The 23,124-nt window shown below is 32.0% G+C and overlaps 7 protein-coding genes and 1 long non-coding RNA gene across 16 annotated transcripts in view; 3 read left to right on the top strand and 5 right to left on the bottom strand.

Moving 5' to 3' along the window:
* Window positions 1-2,701, top strand: part of LOC123313350 (casein kinase I) — a 47,901-nt gene extending 45,200 nt beyond the window's left edge. For both annotated transcript variants that reach the window (XM_044898207.1, XM_044898209.1), the window contains one exon: window positions 202-2,701. In XM_044898207.1, the coding sequence (XP_044754142.1) occupies window positions 202-212 (11 nt within the window). In that variant the 3' untranslated portion in view covers window positions 213-2,701. The remainder of the gene's footprint in view (window positions 1-201) is intronic.
* A 1,315-nt stretch (window positions 2,702-4,016) lies between these two features.
* On the bottom strand, window positions 4,017-5,612 carry LOC123314425 (BTB/POZ domain-containing adapter for CUL3-mediated RhoA degradation protein 3). The gene is made up of 3 exons (XM_044899714.1): window positions 5,429-5,612; window positions 5,206-5,379; window positions 4,017-5,130 (listed from the first exon to the last, which is right to left on the bottom strand). The coding sequence occupies exons 1-3, from the start codon at window positions 5,442-5,444 to the stop codon at window positions 4,412-4,414; spliced, it is 909 nt and encodes a 302-aa protein (XP_044755649.1). The 5' UTR covers window positions 5,445-5,612; the 3' UTR covers window positions 4,017-4,411.
* A 252-nt stretch (window positions 5,613-5,864) lies between these two features.
* LOC123314422 (probable protein phosphatase 2C 21) lies at window positions 5,865-9,690 on the top strand. The gene is made up of 7 exons (XM_044899710.1): window positions 5,865-6,098; window positions 6,170-6,710; window positions 6,914-7,105; window positions 7,181-7,345; window positions 7,738-7,974; window positions 8,198-8,547; window positions 9,035-9,690. Exons 1-7 carry the CDS (start codon window positions 5,988-5,990, stop codon window positions 9,209-9,211), a joined length of 1,773 nt encoding a protein of 590 aa, XP_044755645.1. The 5' UTR covers window positions 5,865-5,987; the 3' UTR covers window positions 9,212-9,690.
* LOC123314424 (intraflagellar transport protein 20 homolog) lies at window positions 9,574-15,115 on the bottom strand. Of its 2 annotated transcripts, XM_044899713.1 has the most exons (4): window positions 14,763-15,115; window positions 10,821-10,959; window positions 9,851-10,005; window positions 9,574-9,800 (listed from the first exon to the last, which is right to left on the bottom strand). In XM_044899713.1, exons 1-4 carry the CDS (start codon window positions 14,913-14,915, stop codon window positions 9,687-9,689), a joined length of 561 nt encoding a protein of 186 aa, XP_044755648.1. In that variant the 5' UTR covers window positions 14,916-15,115; the 3' UTR covers window positions 9,574-9,686. The 2 variants fall into 2 exon arrangements, with proteins under 2 accessions (XP_044755648.1, XP_044755647.1); XM_044899712.1 differs by lacking the exons at window positions 9,574-9,800; window positions 9,851-10,005; window positions 10,821-10,959 and adding an exon at window positions 13,800-14,696.
* On the bottom strand, window positions 11,218-12,714 carry LOC123314423 (probable serine hydrolase). The gene is made up of 2 exons (XM_044899711.1): window positions 12,542-12,714; window positions 11,218-12,472 (listed from the first exon to the last, which is right to left on the bottom strand). Exons 1-2 carry the CDS (start codon window positions 12,704-12,706, stop codon window positions 11,597-11,599), a joined length of 1,041 nt encoding a protein of 346 aa, XP_044755646.1. The 5' UTR covers window positions 12,707-12,714; the 3' UTR covers window positions 11,218-11,596.
* Window positions 12,905-17,995, top strand: LOC123314426. 2 transcript variants are annotated; one of them, XM_044899716.1, is made up of 2 exons: window positions 12,905-13,023; window positions 16,938-17,995. In XM_044899716.1, the coding sequence occupies exon 2, from the start codon at window positions 16,965-16,967 to the stop codon at window positions 17,682-17,684; it is 720 nt and encodes a 239-aa protein (XP_044755651.1). In that variant the 5' UTR covers window positions 12,905-13,023; window positions 16,938-16,964; the 3' UTR covers window positions 17,685-17,995. The 2 variants fall into 2 exon arrangements, with proteins under 2 accessions (XP_044755651.1, XP_044755650.1); XM_044899715.1 differs by lacking the exon at window positions 12,905-13,023 and adding an exon at window positions 16,442-16,707.
* A 312-nt stretch (window positions 17,996-18,307) lies between these two features.
* Window positions 18,308-18,988, bottom strand: LOC123314428. Its single transcript, XR_006537817.1, has 2 exons — window positions 18,445-18,988; window positions 18,308-18,385 (listed from the first exon to the last, which is right to left on the bottom strand). It is a non-coding gene; the product is annotated as an uncharacterized LOC123314428 (long non-coding RNA).
* Window positions 18,989-19,644: 656 nt separating this feature from the next.
* The window catches only part of LOC123313823 (fibronectin type III domain-containing protein 5), a 127,715-nt gene continuing 124,235 nt past the window's right edge, over window positions 19,645-23,124 (bottom strand). For 3 of the 6 annotated variants that reach the window (XM_044898866.1, XM_044898864.1, XM_044898865.1), the window contains exon 7: window positions 19,645-21,612. In XM_044898866.1, the coding sequence (XP_044754801.1) occupies window positions 21,340-21,612 (273 nt within the window). In that variant the 3' untranslated portion in view covers window positions 19,645-21,339. The remainder of the gene's footprint in view (window positions 21,613-23,124) is intronic. The other 3 variants (XR_006537776.1, XR_006537775.1, XM_044898867.1) reach the window with 2 other exon arrangements.

Below are 23,124 nucleotides of genomic sequence, written 5' to 3' on the forward strand. Positions count from 1 at the left end.
TAGATAAGTGATTATCCAATACATGTGTTGATTCATAACTTGCAACATATTTCATCAATAATTACGTTGAATTAAAATTTCGAAATGCATTATAGCAGCAGATGGATCATTAATGAAAACTAACATTTCATTGCATGTTTTTCTTTTTCTTATTGTTGAAAAACGGTTTTGTTATGTATTAATGATTTTGTTTCGTTCTAGGCAACCATTAACACACCGTCTCGGCAAAAAGAAAATCAACAACATTAAACATTAAGTAAAAACACGAATTATTATTTACTTTGTCTAACGGTCATATTTACGGATATTGTAATATAATATAAAGTAGAAATAAAATTGAAAAATGCAAAAAATATTTTGTAATACATGGGTCTTTTTTCAAACCTATATATTATCGTCCTTAATTTTCAGGAGAATCATTGCAATCCTAAAAAATGTATGCATTTTGATATATCAAATTGTCATACTGAATAAATTCACTAAATTTTAAAACATGTAGGTCCAATTTTTTGAATAGGATTTTAATAATAATCCCACCATTATATCAAATAAATTGATATTTCTCTTTCACAAATATCTCAATAGTGCAAAATATTACAAGGTCAAAATTAATATCATTTTGAGCTTTTGAATTTTCACAATTCAATCATTATTTGTTTCAATTTGCTCACATAACCTGATAAGACCTTTTTAGATGCTTCTAATGACGGCGATATATAAGAAGAATAAATCACAATAAATGACAAAAAGGATGAAATTACAAAAAAAAATAGTCAAAATCAAGGACAGCCTTGAAAGGACCCATGTGATTCAGTTGAGGTTAGGTCGCTTACAAAATAGACTTCAGCCTCAAAAAGATTGTGTGAGAGAATGCCTGATTGATTCGTAGTGTGATTGCAAATATGGCTGTATTATTTAATATAATAGTTTAGGAATAAGTTGTAAAATATTAATGAACATTTCGGAGAATAACTGAGTACTATAACGTCAATTTCATGTCTTTTCACATAGCCTATTAATTGTTCCGATAACATGATGTGCTCCAGTATAGCATTAAATTTCAGTAAAACGTTAATTTTTTTTTTTCAATATCCATCTGTACAAAATGCTTTCAATTTTGTTTTAACAAGATTAATAAAGTATTAATATCTAAATGTTTGTAGCAAAACGATTTCTTTAAATATATTTTGTTTACATTGTCTACATATTCATCAAGCATTGATCTTAATAGATGTTGTGGAAAATGACTTTATCAAAGTTTTGTCTTCTTGTTATTCAAATGCTACACTTGCTTCGAATAAATCGATTTTTTTCGGAATGGAAACCGTCTTTTTTAGATTAAAAAAAAAGTTGAATGTTTTCTCAGGAAATTCCCAAGACTGAAGCAAGTTATGCATTTAGACAAATAACAAATATGTATACTTTTTCGAAATATGCATGTGTTGCAATACACTCCTTGTAAACTGAGGTTATCATCTCTCTTTGGCCATTTCGTGAAATGGATCATATAAACTAGATATGTCGGCTTCAAACTGCATATAAAATCTGGATGTCCTTGTATATACCCCAATATATGTGATGAAAAATTAAGATTTTCCACGTTTTAGCTGGAAGCAATTGAAATAACTTAGAGGAAACTTTCATTAGGAGGATTTTATGAATATTTCGCCTAAAAATCGGGTTTGTATTAGGTCGAAATATCGTTATATTTATCTGTCATCTTTAAGGATTAGCTATTTGTGTTCAATTATTCATATTAATCGATTTGATTTCTAAGATTATACAAGTATTTCGTCTAAATCGCTTCAGATAGTGTTTAAAAAGTGCAATTTTTGAATGACTCGTTTCATTTCCTGGGAGATTAATTTTTGATGACTATGTTTTCATTAGAATATGGCAATGAAAAGTTTAATTCTTCATCGAAATTGATGTGTACTACGATTGTAAAAATATTTCTAGTTATACTATATCTGTCACATTATTATTGGAATTCATCACAGATTCATGGAAATTTTTGTACAAATGTTCTGACGTCTCTGAGTTTCATAATAGGATAAGATTCTTATGATTGGGTCCCTTGATAAAGATTCCAATGTTTTTGTATTTTCTAGTTTTTCGTGTAATTTTTTATAGGGATTTGGAACTGAGTGATATGTAACTTATTCCAATTAGAAGTTGCATGAGGATTCCTCTTATTTGACAAAATTAGTCGAGCAACATCAAACCCAAATTGGTTGGTTTGAAAAAAAATCTCGACTGTTTACAATATATTGTTATCTAATATTTATGTCAAATCAGTGTGTGTATTACTAATATTAAACTAAAGAACTCTGGCAGATTATGATTTGCATAATATGTGAACAAAACTAGTTGTTTATTCAATGTGTCTTCTCCAACAATTTGTTACTTTCATAATAAAACTTATATTTATTCTTGCCTATAAAGCGGAAATTCTTTCTCATCTTTGGAAATTTTATTGGAGCATAAATATTGAATTACTTTAGTTTTGATCTTCATACTGTTAAATATATATATGGAATACTACTGTATATTTTAATGTCTCGTTTAGTTGTAAGTATCTATATAATTATGAAGGTACAGTTTTTTTGGCGGAAGCCTTTATAATTTTAGTTTTGGACAGCTTTAGAATTTTGTAAAAACGCTGTTTCATGAGTTGAAAGGAATAAAACCTAAAACTCCGTTTATTTCTTTTCATACAACATTACCTACCTACCGGTGGTGCAGATCTCGATTATGCTTAAGCAGTAAAAATGAGTCTTTTTTCGAGGCAGAATCATTCAGGTCAATTGGTGGTATATTTTGAAATTGTTTTGTAATATACAGGGTGGGCAAAATTCGTCGTCTACTGAGGGGATCTCTAGAACTAAGAGCTAGAAGAAAACGGATGACACATTTCCTAGCTCTTTTTCAGAGAAACAAAGGATGATGAAAATCGTAGCCTCCTACGATTCTTCGTTTTTGAGTTATCAGCAAAAACTTAGATTTTGACGATTTTAGAAAGTTCTCATAACTGGGAAACTAGCTCTTAATTATGCGCCTTGGATCAAGCCATTTACAAACTGAAGAAAATGTAGCGTGAGGTGGTTTTTTTTTTTCAATTTCAATAAAAAACTTCATTATATGTATTAAATAATACACACTCGTGTTAACGGGTACTCCATTATTTTCCTGTCTTTCCATAATTTACCGCAAATTAGATGTGACAGCACCAATTGGGAGTCTGCCCTTTATTTCAGAGGAGCTGTCTCTGCCTTTTTTATAATGGAGTCAAGGTATTCAAACTGATCCATCAGATCAAAGTTCGAATGCCTCATAATGAGTCCTATCGTTTTTTTCAGGCCACCCTGTACACAGGGTGCATTGTTCATATTATTATATCATAATCCTGATTTTTCATTGGTACCGTATTGCCCTAATGACATAAAATCATACTTAAATTTTTCTGGAATCTCTCGACACCCAATGATTTTCTTAATACGCCTGATTAAAGGTATGTGTCCACAGTTCCGCATCGTACGCAACGCACGGATCGCATCGAAAGTATTTTAGAATGCTTTGAATAGGAACTCATATAAGTGCGTCCACTGAATACTGCCCGGATGCATCGCTTGATTATTTTAATGCGATCCGTTCGTTGCGTACGATGCGGAAATGTGGACGCTTACCTTAAGGCTTAAGAATAATAGAACTTGGTTCTGAAAGGTTGAATCCTAGCCAACCGACCCCAACAACTATCCTCATTAGATGATTATGGGGTATGCCCATTTGATGGGTTTTCCAAAACAATAATCAAGTATACAATTTTGAGAACGGAATAACTAAGTGGTTCTTCAAAATAGAATTAAATTAATATAAAAGAAATTCAATATCAATTAATGCTTGCTTCAGAGAGCCAGTTTTGTCAAACTGATTATGTTCCAGCTCATTTTTTATTGCATGCCTGTATTATTGCCAGAACCATTTATTTTTTCAACATCCAATGAATTGAAGCACTCTCAAAATGAAACCATATATTCACATATCAAATACACATTCAAAAAAATGGAATACTTTATATATAACAGTACTCGATAAATATGTTAACATTATACATACGTTCCTTAACTTCAATAAAAAAATAACAGCTTTTTATGCATTTTTTCAATAATACTAAAGATTTTCACAAGTCCGTTATTTTTATTTGTCCTTCAAAGTTAGCAATAAAAATACATTATGAATAATACTACTCAAAAATTGCTTCTCAAAAGAGAATAGATTGGAAGCAGATGGAAACTAGCAAAAATTTCAATTAAAATAGTTTTATACTTTTGGATATCCAATTAGATTTCTTAAAATTATAGGAAAAAATTGAATAAGATACTATATTCATTTTCAGTTCATCACACAATATTTAATTAGGATTATTAGATTTAGATGAGCGTAGTCGATCTAGACCTGACCTCTCATCTTCTTCATCGCTTGTATATGAAGACATTCCAGATAATGCTCCCCTAGTAGATGTAACTTGAATCAATTCTGCATCAGGTGCATTTCTGTTTTCATAAAGTAATATATTAAGAGTCTCTTCTAGAATACGAGCTTCAGGACACTCAACTTTTGTGTGCTTTTTATCTGTAGCATAGACAATAGATGTGCAACAAACTTCAGAAACTTTCTTACCATGCCCATAAAATACCCAACAACAAATTTCACTTTTACTTATAACATCTTTTAAAAATAGAACCCGTTCACTGTACCAGAGAGATAACTTATCAAACAGTTCTATATTTTTCAAAAGATTATCATCAGATGTAGTGGTATAAGAATATTTATTATTATGTCTATTGATCAATAATTTAATTGCTGGTTTTGTGGTAGAACTAATGAGCATTTCTTCTTCTTTATGGGAAGTAATTAAAGGTACTTTACAAATGGGTTCATGTTCTCCCTTTTCTTTTTTTGCTAATGCTTGAGAGCAACAATCTACTAGTTCAGAAATACAGTAGTACTTAGCCTCTGCAAGCAATTCAGCAATTTCTTTACTAGATTCGGGTAATGTGACATTTCCATCTCTCAAATAATTCAATATTGATCCAAAATGTTTTCCAGATCGATCCACCAGAATCCACCCTAAAATATTTTTTCAAGAAAGTGGTTACGTGTTCACCATACTTTTAATGCATATATTAATGAGGATTTGTTTACCGTCTGAATCGGCTAAGACTTCCATCCTCCCACTGAACATAGCCCGTAACATAGTATCATGTTTAGTCAGTGTCCCTATTGTAGTATAGTACAGGGTTCCACCAACATTCAGTTTCACATATTCTGAGGGATTGCCTTTAATGACTGTTTTTCCAGACATTCTCTTGTTTGTAACTAAAACAGTAAAGATTGGAGCTATTACTTAGCACTTCTGATAACTTACCAATATTGGTGTTCATAAATACACACTGGAGTGAAATTATTGAAAATTTCACTCTATTAATTCACAAATGAAATAAATAATATCATTAATGTAAACAATTAAAATGATTAATTATCAAGATCAAATCAACTGAATTTGTTTTGACGTGAACTACAATTTAATGAATTTGTCAAAGAAATTATCTTTGGTTATGTGCCCCACAGAACATAAGATCTAAGATCATGTGCCCATGGACCTACTCGGAAACCTGTTGTAAAGAGGAACCCTGTTGGTGTTTTGTGTCACAATTTGATATTGGGTCATGAATATCACATTGAAATGAATTCCTGGTTTATCTTCAATTGTAAAAACTGAAAATTCTTCATGAAATCTTCTTGGAGTATTTTGAATTTTACTGCATCCATAGAAGCATAGAGGTGTTCGATAGCTTCGATAAGTTTTTTAATTCTATGATTAGCATGGTCGTGGGCTCTTAATTCTACCGGTAATTTCAATATTTTCTGTTGTACAAAGATTTTGTTTAGTGAAAAAAAATAAAAGCTGTTGATAGAGTTTAAAAATGGGTTCTTATGCTTCGGAACCTAAGGTTGATAAAGAATCCCTGGACGAATACAATGATAGATTGAATTGTGGTGCGAGTTCCATGCAAGGTTGGCGCGTAAGCCAAGAGGTAACAAAATATTATGCTTACTTGAAAACTTATTGCCCTATACAATAATGTACTCATACAAACTATTCCAGGACGCTCATAATTGTCTGCTAGACTTTGATACTAACTGTTCATTTTTCGCTGTTTATGACGGCCATGGGGGCCACGAAGTGGCCCAGTATTGTTCTCAAAAACTACCTGATCATATCAAAAAAACTGAAGCATACAAAGAAGGAAATATTGAAAAAGCACTTATTGAAGGCTTCTTGAGCTTTGACCAAACAATAACCACTGCAGATGTTATAAAAGAACTTAAAGCAATTGCAGAAACTGAAGAAGATGTGGAAGATGAGGATGATGAAGAAGATGTTGCACATCTCTATGAGGAAGCTACAATGCCAATAGAACAAGTAATTGAAAAATATACTTCTAATGCATTGAATCCAGTTGTTAAGTCTTTAAAAAAAAATGAAAAGCCTCCAAAAAGTCCCTGCTTGAAAGGTAAAAAAATAAATGATGGGGGTGAGGGTACTTCATCTATGAAACCCGATGAATCACCAAGTTCAGAAGAAGCAGGACCTTCACATTCTACAGATGAAATTAATAGTGCAGAAAATCACACAGAAATTTTAGGTATAGTATTTCTTTTTGCATTTCAAGTACATACTTAAATTGCAATTTCATATGAATAAAATTATCAGGTAAGGCTTTTTAAAAAAAATTTCTTAACAACTTTCTGTAGGAAAATGTTCGATCTTTAACTTGACTATGATAAGTATTGAAATCAACTTTCAGTAGAATTTTTTTATCCAAAATTTGATTTTTATATATTCTAGGTGATGAAGCCAAGTCTGAAGATAAACCTGCTGAGGATGACAGTAAAATTCCAAAAATCGAAATAACTACTCCTCAAAATACTGAATCTAATGGTACACAATCGGAAGAAGAAGCAACTAAAAACGGCGAAATATTAAATGATAAAAGCGAATCCTCTGATATACAAGAGAATGGGGAAACAACTCCGAAAGGTAACTGAATTCTTGTTCAAGTAAAATGTTTTCAGATGACGATAATTTAAAATGAAAATATCTTAATTTTTTTAGGAAAGGGTAAAGCTAAAATGAAGAGAATCACACCAGTTCAAGTTAGGTCTAGCCCTAGAATCAAGCTGTCTCCTAATTCACTCTATAAAAAGTTACTTGTTTTTGATAATGATGATGAAGAAGAGACAGAAGATGAAGATGATACAACGTTTGATGGTGGTCAAGGTAAATATCCAGTAGAGGTGCATAGAAATAATGAGCTACGCCATAAAATTTCATATGTAATTTGCTCTAATGCAACTTGATTTCAAAATATCTGAAGAATGGTACAATTTAAATATAGAAAAGTTTCAGAAAATCCAATCCACCTTTTTGTTCTAAATTGAAATGTGGATAGGAACACACTGTTTGGCATTTGATAAAATTAACTTATTGCCTTCTTCTGAAACTCTAAAACCCAACTTTGACAGTATAATTTAAAACTTAAATATATCAGTATTTAATGTTACCAATAAAATATCTCGGAAACAGATCTGAAGTTGTTCATTGTGCTCCTAGGAAACAGTTCCTTACTAGCCTCTTCAGTTTTAGTGAATTCTTCAAATATTTTATTTCAGAAAACAGTTCAGAAGATGAGGAAAATTCTCAATTAGAAGAGGAAGAAGAAGATTCTGAAGATAGCTCAAATGATGAAGAAGATTGTTTAGATGATGAGGAGATGTTAGAATTCACGAGAAATATGAAAGATGAACCTGGTTCTGATAGTGGGTGCACAGCTGTTGTAGCTATCTTGAAAGAAAAGAAATTATGGGTAGCAAATGCGGGAGATTCTAGATGTGTTGTTTGCCGAAACGGTAATTGTGAAATAGATTTTGTTAAAAAGTATCTGCTTTTGCAGTAATGAAACAATTTGAGAGAATGCCCTACTGTAACGTCAGTTTAGTTATCTCCTTCAGAAAGATGGTATTGTAGGGTGTAAATCAGCATGCATAAAGGCTAATATAGCAACATGTATAGTTGATTGGAATGCAAAAACCAACAAGTACATATATTATTATTATTATGATTGTTTTATAGGTAAGGCGATTGAAATGAGCTTTGATCACAAACCTGAAGATGAACCAGAAAGGGAGAGGATATACAAGGCTGGCGGACGTGTCACTATGGATGGAAGAGTGAATAATGGTTTAAACCTTTCCAGAGCTATTGGAGATCATGCTTATAAACAAAACGCCGAGTTGGGTCCTGAAGAACAAATGATAACAGCCCTTCCAGACATAAAAAATCTTGATATTGAGGAAGATGATGAATTTATAATTTTAGCTTGTGATGGTATTTGGAATTTTATGTCCAGTCAGGAAGTGGTGGATTTTATAAGACCAAAAATTAAAGAAAATAGGCAGAAGCTATCTAGCATTATTGAAGAGGTGAGTTAAGTGGTTCTTTGCAGAAAATTACAACTTGTATTGAATTGATGTGGCCGGTACTCAATGAAAAAATCTGAATAACTTGATTATTTTATAATGCTCATTAGCTCGAAAAAAAAAAAAAAAAGTTTTTGAATTATTGTTGATCAGATTTTGAGGTGAATCATTAATAAACAATTGCATAAATTTTTGACACAAGCATTAGTTTCGTCCTCATTTTTGTTCCTTATTACTAGATGATTTCGAGAAACATTTTTTGATTCTGTTGAATCAATGTTGGGATTAATTCTGGCCAAAAGTTCCATATTTTCATTGAATATTTTTGGGAATCTTGTTCCCCTGGAGCTTGGATCACTATCTCAGAAACACAGGAAATAAAAAGCTTTTGATCATATGTTGTCATTATATTTGACAACATATTCTCAACTTTTATTTATCAAAACAAATTGTTTTTTGCTATACTATTGTTTTTCTTATTTTATTCTAGTTGTTTGATCATTGCTTGGCTCCTAACACAATGGGAGATGGTACAGGATGTGACAACATGACAGCAATCATAGTACAATTTAGAAACAACCGTAAACGATCGGCTTCACCAGAATGTCAAGAAACTGAATCTGTCAAGAGGGTGAAGACTGACAACAGTGTTGAACCCACAGTTTAGCGTAAAAACTCATACTTTAATATTTCTTGTGAACATAAAATCACTCAACTTCTCGATGAAATTTATAATTGTATAAGAGATACTTTTTGATAGTTACATGAAAATTTTTGCTACTCGAAATAATTGAATAAGTATCTCTCATATTATCCAAACTTCGGTAAAGGAAAGTTGGTGTAGAGCAAGAAAATAATTTTGAAGTTTTTTTATTATCAAAACTAAATCCATTTTTTTATACATTTTAATTGGCATTGTGTTAATTTTTTGGAAATTTTTTACACCATAGTACTGCAGGTGCCTTCAGTTATTGAAAAAACTATGGTGTTGAAAATCATTATCACTAATAGTAACTAGTTTGTGGTAGGTTTCCATTTTATGTCTCGACTGTTTTTATTTATTTCTTCCCAGTTACATGTTTATATTTTCGTCTTCTGAACAATAACGTTTCTGTTAAAATACATGTAATAAATTATAATTTTTAATATTGAGTCATTTGATTTATTAGGTCCTGTTGTTCCATCTCGGTTTTCTGAAGGGAGTTAAGTTGTATTTTTAATCTCTCCAATTCCATAGATTTCTCCACTATCAAGGCCTGCAAGTTCAAGTTCTTGGAATTGAAATAATTCGAATTGAAGTTCTTACATGGAGTTGTTGTTGATGGTTTTCTTTTTGCTTTTCCATTCCTTGAAGTATGTTTCTTGCTCCTATAGCATTGATTTTTTCATTTTCAACTTTATTTGCTAACTCTTCAATGATCGTTGTGAATTTCTTCCCAATTTTTTGAAATTCCTCTATTTCTAGTGGGGAATAATAAATAAATCAAACTAGCCAACCACCCTATGACTCAGAGTATCAACAGAGAAACCATTCTGCTAAGAAAGATTGCCAACAACGGTTTCAGTCTGAATTGACATTGTCAGAGCAATACAACTCTAACCTTGACGAAAATGGAATGAAGTGATGGACCCTTTATTTGATGCCAATAGACCTGGCAAGGTCCAATATTATTCACTTCAATCACTACCATAACTTTAAGAGAGAAGATGGCAGCGCAAATCCTTTCACTCCATACTCTGTTGCTATGAAGAAGTCTTATAAGACCAAAACAATGGTCAGCAACTACAATTCCTCAACGGAATGGCCATTCGGTTCAATAAATTTCGTTGATTATTTATCATAAGGAATTATTTTTTTATGATTATTATAAGAAGAATAAGACAAATAATCATGCTTTTATATATCAACACGCCACAAATTGCCTAAAATAGCAGCCAATTGATACCAAAGGATAAAGGTTGGTTTATGCTTGTCCGTAACTTATTCTCTAATCTCTTAAACAGTTTTTGGCCACTTGAAAAATATAAAAATTTCAGATATTAAGGCTAGTTTATGATGCCCCCCCCTCTTATTATTGCAGCTTTATGACAAAAAATCTGAATATTCCAAGATTACTTTCAGAATTGAGGATTAGAGGGTATAAGTTACCGGAGGCATAAACCAACCCAAATAATGAAAAAAAATTAAAGACCTTGAACAACTCTATTTCATTTTGGTTTCATCAAGATATATACCCATAGGGATGCAAATAAAAAATGGTACTTATGATTCTTACTTTCTGTATATATCTTGCATTCTTCTTTAAGGTCATTTGTTTGCTTGAATATCTCTGGTTCCAATATACATATTTTATCCACTTCATCAAAATAAATTCCATATCTGGCAAGAATTTCAGCCATTGCTTTTTTATAGTTCTTAAATAATGAAATTTTTGATGTTGACTATTGTTATTCTTTGTGACCATGGTGATGGGACTGATGGGTAACTTTTTGAAATGAACGACAGAATGTGAAAGAGGTTTCTCTTTCATTTTCATTGATCCACTTCTATCCATAAATCTCAAATTCCCGTTCTTCCCAAGTTTTTGAGGATGTTGGAAAAATCAAAGATTATAATCTTTGGGAAGAATATTATACTTCGATTCTTAAGACATAACCTCAATGAAAAAAAAATAAAAAGATCTTGCATTTATTTATTTCATAAGTATATAATAACAAAGGTCGGTTCCTCACTTATTACTAATAATTAGGTACCTAATCTGATACACATTAATTCCAGCTGAATTCTTCGTTGTTGTAAAGGTGGATCATTACTACACTACCTACCACTCACCACTTTTTTTGGAAAAAAATAGGAAAGTCAATAATTTACTTTATTAATCGTAATTCAACACAAGGTTTGAATTAATTTTCCCTGAATTATCACAGAACGTACATAACAATAAGAAACAGTACATATAAAGATCCAGGTTCTGTAAAGGTACAATAATATGATTGAAAAGAAAACGAAAATCATGCTCAAACAATAGATGGTTTCAATGGAAGGTATCTATTATTGTTTGGAAATCATTTCCAGGAGACCAGGATGAGAATCACAAAAAACAGAAGAGTTTTCATCCAGGTTGCTCTGTTCCGCTTTGTAATGTTTCTCCAAAAATTTTTGAATATATGCACCTACATCTTCTGGATCATTCAAATGTACATAGTGGGTGCCATCAACATAGTGGAAATCACAATCTTTGCTATTTTTCTTGAGCACATCCATAACACTATAGAAATGTTCTTTTGGACCATAGTACATATTATGTCGGGCTTTACAAACAAAAATTGGCTGGGTAATTAGAGAAGAATCTTTGATTACTTGTTCTTGCGGCCAATCACACATAACTTTCATCTTCAATTTGGGATCTCTGCTAAAATAATACTTGCCTGGAAAATTTTTCGATGGGGAAAGATTCCTTTCTAACAAAATTGGTATTCGTTCAAGCTTGATGGCATTTTCATAACCATTATACATTTTTTCAATGGCTTCTTGCAAACTATAAGCAGCAGACATATTCTCAGAAGATTTCATATCATCATACTTCATCAACAGATCGATGCTTTTCCTCAAAGTTTCTGCATTCACTGTTGTAGTGAAAGGATGTAGAGCATCGATGCAAATAAGGAATTTTACTTTCTCAGGATACAAAATAGTAAAGGTAAATGAAGTAATAGCTCCAAGGGAATGCCCCATAAGTGAAACATTCTGCCATTTGAAATAATCACATATTCTCTTTACAACCATCGGATAGGTAAAAAAATGGTAAAATAATCCCCCAGGAAATCTTGAAGAGTAACCATGGCCTGGAAAATCTATGGCAAGAAAACTGAAGTTTTCTTTTTTGTTCAAAAAAACAACTAGTGGTTCAAAACTTCCACAGTTATCCTACAAAAAAAGAATAAAAATAAATAACAAACGAATATCGATATATAATCGAATATATAGAATACAAACCTGTACTCCATGTAAGCAAATGATTGGTTTTATTTTCGTGGAACCCCACCATTTTCCTGCTATTTTCCCCCAAGGAACGGGTATGCTAACCTCTTTGAAAGGTTTTCTTGAGATGTAATGTATATTCCGCTGATTAACCGATACATTACGTAACACCGATAACATCTTTACGATGAATACATAGACTAGAAGTGTATAGTTAAAAGCACGGCACAGCTAACAATGCAGGAAATACTATGGTAAAACGAATTGATATAAAGGCTTTTTGACAAAAGTTAAATTGGAGAATAATTTCAAAGATTAATCAGGATGTTTGGTAATTTTGTGGAGCCCATAAACTAGACATATTTTTTTATGCTGAGTAGTCTGTTATGATTTTTTTTTATTACCTACTCATAATGAAATATGTCGTTTGAAAGAAAATTTCTAGTTATCCAAGGTTAATGGATTAAAAATACAATAGCCGCATCAAATAGATAAAGGTGATTATAATTGCAAATTTGGTTTGTTACGCGTAGACTTATTCCAAAGAGTAAAATCTCATACCTCAATTCAGTATTTTTCCAGGAAAGACATCAGGAAACTTAAGCTATAAGAATTGTTGATTTGAATTGTCCTCAGAGTAATTGAGAAAAAAATGGGTCGATGAGATGTAGTCTTCAGAATTTTAGCACACTGCTCATTTAAATTTTACAATTTATTAATTATAACTGTATTTTTTGCATTTTTGCGCTTTGTCTTAGCAACGAGAGCGTTTATGCCAAAATGAAAGGAGTTTTTTCGAATTTTGAGCCGAAAATTGCCTCAAAAGATTTGATTGGACTAAATGATTCAAAATCAATTCACCCATTAAACATATAACATATTTGAGGTCTGGAGTCACAACACATATTTATAGAAATACCTACCTAAATATTCATTTGTATTGTGAATCTACACTAATAAATAAAAGTGGAGTGTATACCTAATTTTCGTATATCTGGCTTTTCTGGGTTACTGGCAGGTTATCTCAACCTGATCCACTATTTAAAATTTTTGTCTTTTTGTCTATCCGGGTGGGGAATCCCTAAATTGGCTACACCGATTTTCACAAGACTTTCACTGTTGGAAAGAGAACTCTTAAATCATTACAGAACTACATATATATATATAGACTACTCTTTACTGTCAGAGAAAAACTAAATATATAGTACTAAAAAAGCAAAGTTTCTGACTTCCTCTTTTGGGGTTGGTTTTTGCAACAAAAAAAATTCACCTATACATATCGGAATTTCTTTATGTGTTATAATTTGTGTTTCACAACTTGGGCAGATAAAATACTAGGCACAGGTGAAGAAAATATGGAAAAATCTTTCAAGTTGTAAGTTTCACTTTTATTATGTTTATTTAGAAATTTTTTCAGAAGAATACCAATTTTTTCTGGCTCATTCAAATGTAAATGATGTGTTCCACTAATTGTATGGAATTCACAATCTTTATTATGTTTTTGCACAATATTCACAATTTCATAGAAATTTTTTCTATATTTTCTTGCATAATTTTGTTTGGCTTCACAAATAAAAATTGGATTGGCTATAGTAGCAGCATCTTTAATCATTTGTTCTTGAGTCCAATTAAACATAGTTCTTACTTTCAACATAGGATCACTATTGAAGTAGTATTTCCCATGAAATTCTTTTGATACTGCAATATTTCTTTCAAGTAAACATAAAGTAGAATCTTTTCCTAAGGAATGTTTATAGGCAATATTCATTTTGTCTAAAATTTCCTCCCATGTGTAAGAAGGTGGTTCTTTGGTGAATTTATTGTACTTCATGTAATTATCAATGCTATTTCTGACTGTCTCTTTTGACACTGTAGATTGTAATGGGTGAAGTGCATCAATGCACATAAGAAAGTCAACTTTTTCGGGATACAATATTGTGGAAATGAATGAAATCATGGACCCTAAAGAGTGTCCTAATAAAGATAATTTTGAGAAACTGAAGTATTCATAAATTTGTTGGACTAGTATTATATAATTCATAAAATTATATATCATTCCTTTAGGAAATGGAGAAGAAAACCCATGTCCAGGCAGGTCTATAGCTAAAAAACTAATATCTCTATCTTGACTTAGGAAAGGGATAAGTTTATCGAAAGAACCACAATTGTCCTAAAATAAATGTATAAAATGATCGATTAATTTCGAACTCTAGAATATTGAATCTGTGATACTCACACGAAAACCATGAATGCATAAAATGGGTTTCTCGTTTGTAGGACCCCACCATTTGCCTGAAATTTTTCCCCAGGGTACTGGAATTGTAACTTCCTTGAAATGGTTTATTGTGGAAGAATTTATTAAACGTTTTGTGTGAAGGACTGTCGTCATCTTTATTCGAACCGATGAGGGCAAAGCAAAGATTTTAAAATCAAATTAAATTTTCGGTCACAGCAATCAGACTTAATAAAGCTCAATTAAGACTATGGTATGGGTCCAAAGGAGTCTCTTTGTATCTTTATATCTCAGAACACTAATCATATCAAAGAGGAACTCTTTGCCTATTTGCTAATTTAAAGTCAAAGTCAAAGCAAAGAGGAACCTCTTTGGTCAAAGCAAAGATTAGAGAATTTTTGGGTCAAAGGTGAAAGCAAAGATTCCTCTTTGGTCCTTTGACTCCTTTGGTGAAAGTTCTCTGTAATCTGTGGGCAGAGCACAGAACACAAGTGAGCAGAGAATGCTGTGGGTGAAAGCCAGAGACAAGAGAGACTCTTTCCCTTTCTCTATGGTGAAAGCGTGGTGAAAGCTTTAGAACCAAAGATTATAGACTTAAAGAGTTAGGTAACTCTATAATCTTTGCGTAGAACGAAAGAGTTGTTACTCTTTGGTAATATTTTTGGCTTTGGCCAAACTCCAAAGAGTTAGGTCAAAGAGCTATAAAATGCTTTGGTCGAAGGACAACTACTATTTGTCACAGAGGAACTCTTCCTCTTTGTCCTTGGCTTGGAGGTAGTTCTTTTATTTCCATCTGTTCCAGAGATGAGATATAGATATCTATAGCTGTATTCGGGTTCGGCTTTTGGACGGTCCGAGGATGGTTCTAGAACTGCGCAGAGGATTTAATACTAGGGCGCAAGAGTTTTGCGCAGTCCTAGAACAATTCTCGGACTGTCAGAAAGCCGAACCCGAATACGACTTCTATCTCTGATCTGTTCTCAGATCATGAGCATCTGTTATATTTAACAGATCATAGAGTACTTTCTTAAGGTCTTATAGACCATATTAGTGAGGTTAGAATCACTCAATTGGCGGGAGATCCATATTCAAATTTTTTTACATAGGAATCGACTTTAAGATGGAATATCGCTAGCTAGAAGTAAATGTTAATATAAAGACATGCAAAATTGGGTGCCGCAATTATTAGAGGTTGTTTCCAAGTACATTTTACATCACAAAATACTTTTATATGTCCTAAAATCAAAATTGAACACATTATTATACGGAATATATCCGTATGTCGTAGATCAATTCTGCTATACGTCAATCATGAACCGTAACAAAGAAAATGACATGCTGCGCTTGCGCGTTAGAATGATGTCAGCTTCAGAGGTTAGAAACGAAATGAAGCTACGACAAACTTCCATGGATCTTGCTGACCAATTTTATATTGATCCATTATTAAAAAAATATACCATTTTATTACGAAATTTTGTTTTCAACTTGTTAAGAAAGGATCATAGAACACATTCCAACAGAAATAAATCTTAAGAAATTCGCTAAAATATCCAAAAACAGGCGAGAAGTACGCGGCATTTTTAGTCCCATAAGAAATGCATAGGGAATTCAGGGACCAGATCCACGGATGGATCGCGATTCAAATTTCCCGCCTAACCTCACTAATATGGTCTATGTCTTATGGGTTTCCCCAGTGAACTAATAACCCAATATTAGTTCACTGGGTTTCCCCCATATCAGTGTTCTGTGGGTTTCCCCCAAAGTTCCTCTTTGGTTTCCCCTGACCTGCAGAACACCGATAGGGTATGCAGTAGTGTGGGGAGTGGACATACCTTCATATTTCTTTGAATTTTTAGCTTCCTTAGTTCTTTTCCATTGGGTTTGTTATTCAATAATCATCATTACTTACTCTTTATCAACGCATTGTTCTACATCTATTGCAGATAAGGTAAGAAAGCTCGACTTCGATTTATGCCCCACCTCAAATTTTGATGATTATTTATATTTTATCAACTCAGCTTTGGAGTTCAAGAAGAAAGATATTTACCATTCATGGAGTTAGATCATTATCTGAAGTATTCGTTAGGATTCTCAAACCAGAATTAGACATCAATTCAATAAAATATTCGCTCTTCGGGAAATTCATTGCTGCTAATATTGTGGTTCATTTCATTTCAGCATCATTTATTCAAGTTATCAATCACTATGATGGAACCCTATAACTATATAAGTGATGTTGATGTGATAACAAAGCAGATTGAAACACTGAGGTTACATAGGAGAAGGAGGAAGAACAAGAATTATGACAATCTTTATTTCCCCAAAGCTGAGCTTGTGAAGGCTTATGCGAATCAATCCCCAAACAGAGCATATTGGCTGCGACACCCTCGTGAAGAGAAATTGAATTGGTCTATCGATCTGATTCCGCAAACAAAGCAATTTAACAAAGTTGTTAGGCCTTTAAAGGAAGCCATTGGTTCTAATATCCAAATACTTAATGTTTTAAAGATAACAAACAAATTTTTAGAGCGACAATATGAGCTAAAAAAACAACTGAAGATCTCGCAGGGTAATTGTGGAGAATATATAATGTATCATTATACTACAAATGATAAAGTGGATGCCATTGTCAAAAATAACTTTAACTGGAGACTAAGTGGTCAATCTAGAGGCCATAAATATGGTTTTGGTATATCCTTCAGTGGTGATCCCAAATTTGCTGAACAATTCTGTAAAAACAAGAAAATTAAAGTTGTGTTTGTTGTGAGTGTGTTGATTAGTGCAACACAAGTTGGTAATGAAGATATGGAACTTCCAGAGAAAGGATTTGATACCACAGTTTCACCTAAAAAAACTGTTTATGTAAAGTTCGAAGACTCTGAGTTTTATCCTGAATACATTGTTTTTTTTAGTAAAAACAAATAACATAAATATTAAATATATACCTATGCATTGTATAGCTGGTGGCATCCACTGTTGTCATTAGAGATAAGAGAATATTGGAACTTTTTGATTGTAGTGATTGATTTAGTTGTGAATGAATGGTTTTGTTAATTTTGTTATGAATTATTGACTATTATTGTTCTGTCTTTTTATGTTTATGTTTATGATGCAATTATTCCACTATTTAGAGTTAGGATTATTTTGTCACACTCATTTTTGATTATCTAGTTGTTGAATAAAACAGCACTTGATATGTATTTTCTAATGATTAGTAAAACTGAACTTTTATAATACATTGTTTATGTATATATATATATATATATATATATATATATATATGTAATAAAATTGACTTAAACTGAATGTTTTACAACTAAACAGGGTATGCATTTACAAATTATGATATAATAATGATATGGGAAATATAGATTGTATAATATATAGAGTTATAATTTCATGAAACGAAATGTAGCTACAGTATATTTGTTGGCGAATTTTCATTGCAATGAAGCTTTATTTGACTATTTGGAGGGTGAATTGGACAAACACTTTTCTATCAATAACGCTTGAGTATAAAATTGTTTTTCCAAAAATCAATCCTTGTATTGATAACACTTTGGTCCCACAGTTGAATATATCCATTTTAAGAATTCTGAATACAACTGTATCTGATTCATTATGTTCTAAAAAAAAAAATTGGTCAAAAAAAGGCACATCGTAAATTATCAAGTAAGATATGTACCACCTATCAAAAGAAGACGGAGAAATTTTGGTCAAATTTGCGTTCTTAAAATCGTTCTTCACTTTGGTATTCATAATGTGGGAGAGATCAGTTGCATTTAATCAAGATTAACATCATATTGAATACATGTTTAATAACTTCTTCACAATAGCTTCATTGGTCAATCTTAGGAAGTATCTTATATTTTAAAGTGTTCTATCGATAAAAAATGTTTGAACATTTACCCAAGTGGGAAAAGTTTTATCACTGAGAAAACTCCATCTAGACATAAAAATGATCAGAATTTGTATAATTTCTTCAGCAAATCAAGAGAATTGTTTGAATAATCATTTTCTGAGAAGCTGCGTATAATAATTGAAATACTATTGAAGTACCAACTTGCTTTTCAGTCATTTTAAATTATTTTCTGATTCAGTTTGCCTCGCCTTTACTGTTACAGTACAGTACATCGTAGTGCTAAGAAGCACCATTGATTTTACGCTCTGCACTTGGGCCCTATATTTTTCAAATCATGAAAAAAACATTGAATGAATTTTTGAATGCGACAAACGTACGGATACCATGAATTAATGTCATCGCAGGCTTCGAATCAAGAGGTTTTAATCGCCTGAGTGCCTTCGTTTGGGATATACAGGGTGATGTTCATTTTATGAGTGAAATTTGACGTATATAGTTCAATAACTCTTGAACTAATAAAATCGACCGAAAGATTTCAAATTTTGAAGTTTTATCACCTTTTACTATTGCCTTTTTTCAATATCTCTGAAATCGAATAAATCATTCATTTAATTTCGGATCTGCAGATCCGTACTGGGAAAATTTTGGACTTCTCCTATATATTCGTACGTAGGACATTATGATTTTTTTTCGTTTTCGTAACCACAAAGAATCAATTCAAAATAAAAATTCTAAATCATCTTGGCACAGGGTGATCAATAAACATTCCCCTCAATAAATCTTGAAATTATAGGTAAAATGATTTCAAATTTAACATTTTTGTCACCCTTTTCGACTGCCTTCCATGAAATTTTTATCAAATTGGAAAAACAGAACCGGACTAGCAAAATATTTAAGACTTATATTTCCCATGATATCGTATCTAATATTAGGAATTTTTTTGAATTACTGATCTTGGATTATTCTGCGCACATACGTGAAAATTTCAATTTCAGATGTTTCTTAAGATTCTAAAATTTAGAATCATTATTGTGTATTAAAATTCAGGGAATTTAGTTTATTTATATATTTATATAATCTCTTACGTCATATTTTATATTACTTGGTCAATGAGTTAGATTAGAATTCTCTAAATTTTTTCAGTGTAATTCAATCTTCATCCTTCACCTTCAATAGACTATTAGCCGTGAATGTTAGTAAATGGAATTTTGAGTTGGTAGAGGGCAGATGTATACCTACCTACCAACAAAAAATCGATCGAGTCAAATTAACAGAAGATTCTCAGTGATTTCAATGATATATAGGTATATAAATGTTATTGAGTATATAGAACTATGAATATTAAAATTAAACCTAATAGAGTCTACAATATTCACTTTACAATTTCACTTCACATATTGGCACTAGGAATGTTCAGTTTCTTATTGCCGAGAAGAATTTCATTTCAATTACCTACGGTAGATATATACATGCACTAAATTAAATTGTAGAAAAGTATTCACAAACACCTATGAAACAACCATTCAGTGTCCATAGACCCAGAATTGTGCGAGATTTCGATGATGAGGTTTAACCATGAAGGTATAGGTATAATCTATTCACAAGAAATATCCACAGTTGATAGTTACCTAGAGAAAATAGTAACGACAGAAATCTTGGATTGCATTCTACAAAACATTCAACACTTTTTACACCCATTTAGTTTTAACACATATTTAATTCAAATATAAGCGGTTTTGGTTTGTGCTGTTTGATATGCATGGTGATTTTGCAGTTTAGGAGAGTTACGAAAAATATTCAGTTCGAAAGCAACATGAAATTGCAATGAATATCTATGCAGGTTCAAAATATTAGTGTTCACAAATTTTGACTTATATTTCAGTATAATAGGAAGTACTTCGGAGACCTGAATTTTAGCTTGACAGATTCGCTGACATTCATTATTACGATTCACAAATTTTCTGGAAAACAATTTTCCCATCGACTGCGTAGATACACTGATGATGACTTGGTTGATGTAATTTCAGATTTTCTTGATGTGTTGTAAATTTTAGAATATTCGAATTCTACGTTGAGTTTCAAGTGAAATGTCGTCGATAGAAAAAGTAAATGAAAAAAATTATAATCTAATTAATTTCTTCAAAATCAAATGATATATACCTCTATGGAAAGTGACAATTCAGTCGCGTTTGTGTAGCAGAACATTTGGGAGAGGAAAGATTTTCCAAAAGTTTTGTAATTTGTCAATATTTTGCGAACTTGAAGAAAACATTTTTACACCTAAAATAAAGTTTTTCTCCAATATCGTTTCTGATTATTCTCATTCTCAAATTTATTAGATTATAATATAGTGACAACAATCCAATCAATTTTGAGAAAAATTTCATATCAAGACAAAAAAATTGAACGAATTGCGGAAACCCTGAAAACTAAAATGATTAATTCCTATAAAAATCCTTCCTTTATAAATGAAACCTACCTTCTGAATAATTTTGGAATTATTAAATATATGTAGGTGCCTATACTGCCTATATATAGACCCTTAGGTAATATAACATCAAAATTATCGCGATATATCAAAAAGAAAAATTCTTCAAATGTTCGCCAATCCAATCCAAGATTTGATAAAATATATTACAAACACATTTTGCACTAGTTTCATATTTTACTTATTTCCTCGTAGAGTACCATCGATATGATGAATAGAGTTTGTTGTAATCACTTCGTCTCGTCTTCGAGAAAACACTGAGTTTCCTCGATATCAGCTTCGTCATCTTCAGGCGGTGAAGGCCCAGATACTGAAAGTGTGGGTAGGCCAAAGTGTTTTTCCTCTAGAGATATGTTATCCACACTTTTGGCCTTTCTGCAAAGTTTCGAAACTGATCCATACCTGCGCATGAATTCTTTTGAGTCAAATCCTGGACCACTGTATGAAGTGAAGATGGCGGAGTTCATCCTGGGCCTTTGAGTGCGAGAATGGTGTATGCAATTCTTGAAAAAGAAATGATTATAATTGAAATTCAATTCTCATTTTATGAACCGAACCTAACTCCGGTGTTTGGCCTAATGAAAATCGTTTAATTCGTTAAGATTCGATAAATGAATTTTTCTCGATATGATTTTGAAGAACCCCGAAATATATATACTTGTTGCAAATACAGGTTGATTTACATAAAGTGTTCAGTATATTGAATGAGATTTTGCTGATTATTTGTGGACCGTAATAAATGATCCACAAACATAGGCGGAAATGAACATTTTTTGTGGGGGGGGCACCCCTTAGGAAGGTCTGAGGTAATCGCACCCGAGGTAAAGATGTTGGGTGGAGAAGAAGTCAGAAAATTCTAGAAATGGCTAAAAACAACGAAAAAGCTCCAGAATTGCTGTTTTTCACCGCAGTTTTCTAACATCTCTTTTTTTCTGGGGTGGGCACCGTGGACATCTGGGGGGGGGGCACGGCCCCCCCTGGACCCACGGCCCCCCCTATTTCCGCCTATGTCCACAAAATATATTCAACTAAAATATTTTCATCTTGAAGCCAAACTTGTTATTTCATTGTTTTTAAAATGGAACACACTATATTTTATTATATTTTTAGATTCCTCACAATATTTTTACTGCGGTTTATTTTGTACTTCTCCATACCTAATCCTCAAGATTATGGAGTTAAAATTCATTTGTCTCTAACTGAAAAAGTTTTAAACCCTACCAAAATCTGAAAATTTTAGAGACAAGTCATTCATCTTTATGTCAAATGAATAAATAATTACATAACCTTGATTTTTGGGCATGGGAAAATTCAAATAAACTATTACTAAAATTTTGTGGAGAATCTAAAAATGTAATGAAATGTACGCAGACGGGATCATATTAGTTGAATACATCTCGGCCATTAATTATTTTCCATCAATTTTCAGAAAAAAATCTCATTATTTTCTCTAGATACTCTTAGTGGACACTTTGTGCGAAACACTCTGTATATTAAGTGAGGTACATTAGTGACAGATATACTCAGTAACACACGAAGAAATAATTTCTGCAACTTGGCTTATCGGCAATAGTATGTCCTAGAATCACCGTATTAGACGCGTGCTACAAACACTGTAATTATATAGGTATTAATTTTTTACGGATTATATGTTAGTACAATTTCCTGTAAATGTTTTCTTTTGATTCTTCATGTAAGTCTAGAACTTTGCTATCATATCGAGTTGAAGAAATTATTCTTTGTGGATATACATATAACTACTATCAATGTTGGAGAGTATTTTTGAAATGAAATATTCTTTTCGTTGATTGAATTTCATAGAGAATCGTAAAAATTCTGGATGGAGCTCACTGGAGTCATTTTAAATGGTACCCATTTATGAGATCAGAATATAAAGATTTTTTCATTACCTAACATTCCAATGACGCTCCTTAATTTTTCAAAACTTTGTACAAAAATTGAACAAGAACTGAACCTGACGTGTCTCAAGTTCAAAACTGCGCTGTCGATATGGC

Source organism: Coccinella septempunctata, chromosome 5 (genome assembly GCF_907165205.1).
Source record: "Coccinella septempunctata chromosome 5, icCocSept1.1, whole genome shotgun sequence".
Classification (NCBI taxonomy): domain Eukaryota; kingdom Metazoa; phylum Arthropoda; class Insecta; order Coleoptera; family Coccinellidae; genus Coccinella; species Coccinella septempunctata.

Bases quoted from the DNA above. Each gene is read 5' to 3' on its own strand.
- LOC123314426 (XM_044899716.1), top strand. From the start codon at position 16,965: ATGATGGAACCCTATAACTATATAAGTGATGTTGATGTGATAACAAAG.
- LOC123314423 (XM_044899711.1), bottom strand. From the start codon at position 12,706: ATGTTATCGGTGTTACGTAATGTATCGGTTAATCAGCGGAATATACAT. The intron at 12,473-12,541 runs GTTTGTATTCTA...CTTTTTTTGTAG, and splicing joins TTTGCTTACATGGAGTACAG to GATAACTGTGGAAGTTTTGA.
- LOC123314422 (XM_044899710.1), top strand. From the start codon at position 5,988: ATGGGTTCTTATGCTTCGGAACCTAAGGTTGATAAAGAATCCCTGGAC. The intron at 7,106-7,180 runs GTAACTGAATTC...TAATTTTTTTAG, and splicing joins TGGGGAAACAACTCCGAAAG to GAAAGGGTAAAGCTAAAATG. The intron at 8,548-9,034 runs GTGAGTTAAGTG...ATTTTATTCTAG, and splicing joins TATCTAGCATTATTGAAGAG to TTGTTTGATCATTGCTTGGC.
- LOC123314425 (XM_044899714.1), bottom strand. The intron at 5,131-5,205 runs GTAAACAAATCC...AAAATATTTTAG, and splicing joins AGTCTTAGCCGATTCAGACG to GGTGGATTCTGGTGGATCGA.
- LOC123314424 (XM_044899712.1), bottom strand. From the start codon at position 14,915: ATGACGACAGTCCTTCACACAAAACGTTTAATAAATTCTTCCACAATA. The intron at 14,697-14,762 runs GTGAGTATCACA...CATTTATTTTAG, and splicing joins TATGCATTCATGGTTTTCGT to GACAATTGTGGTTCTTTCGA.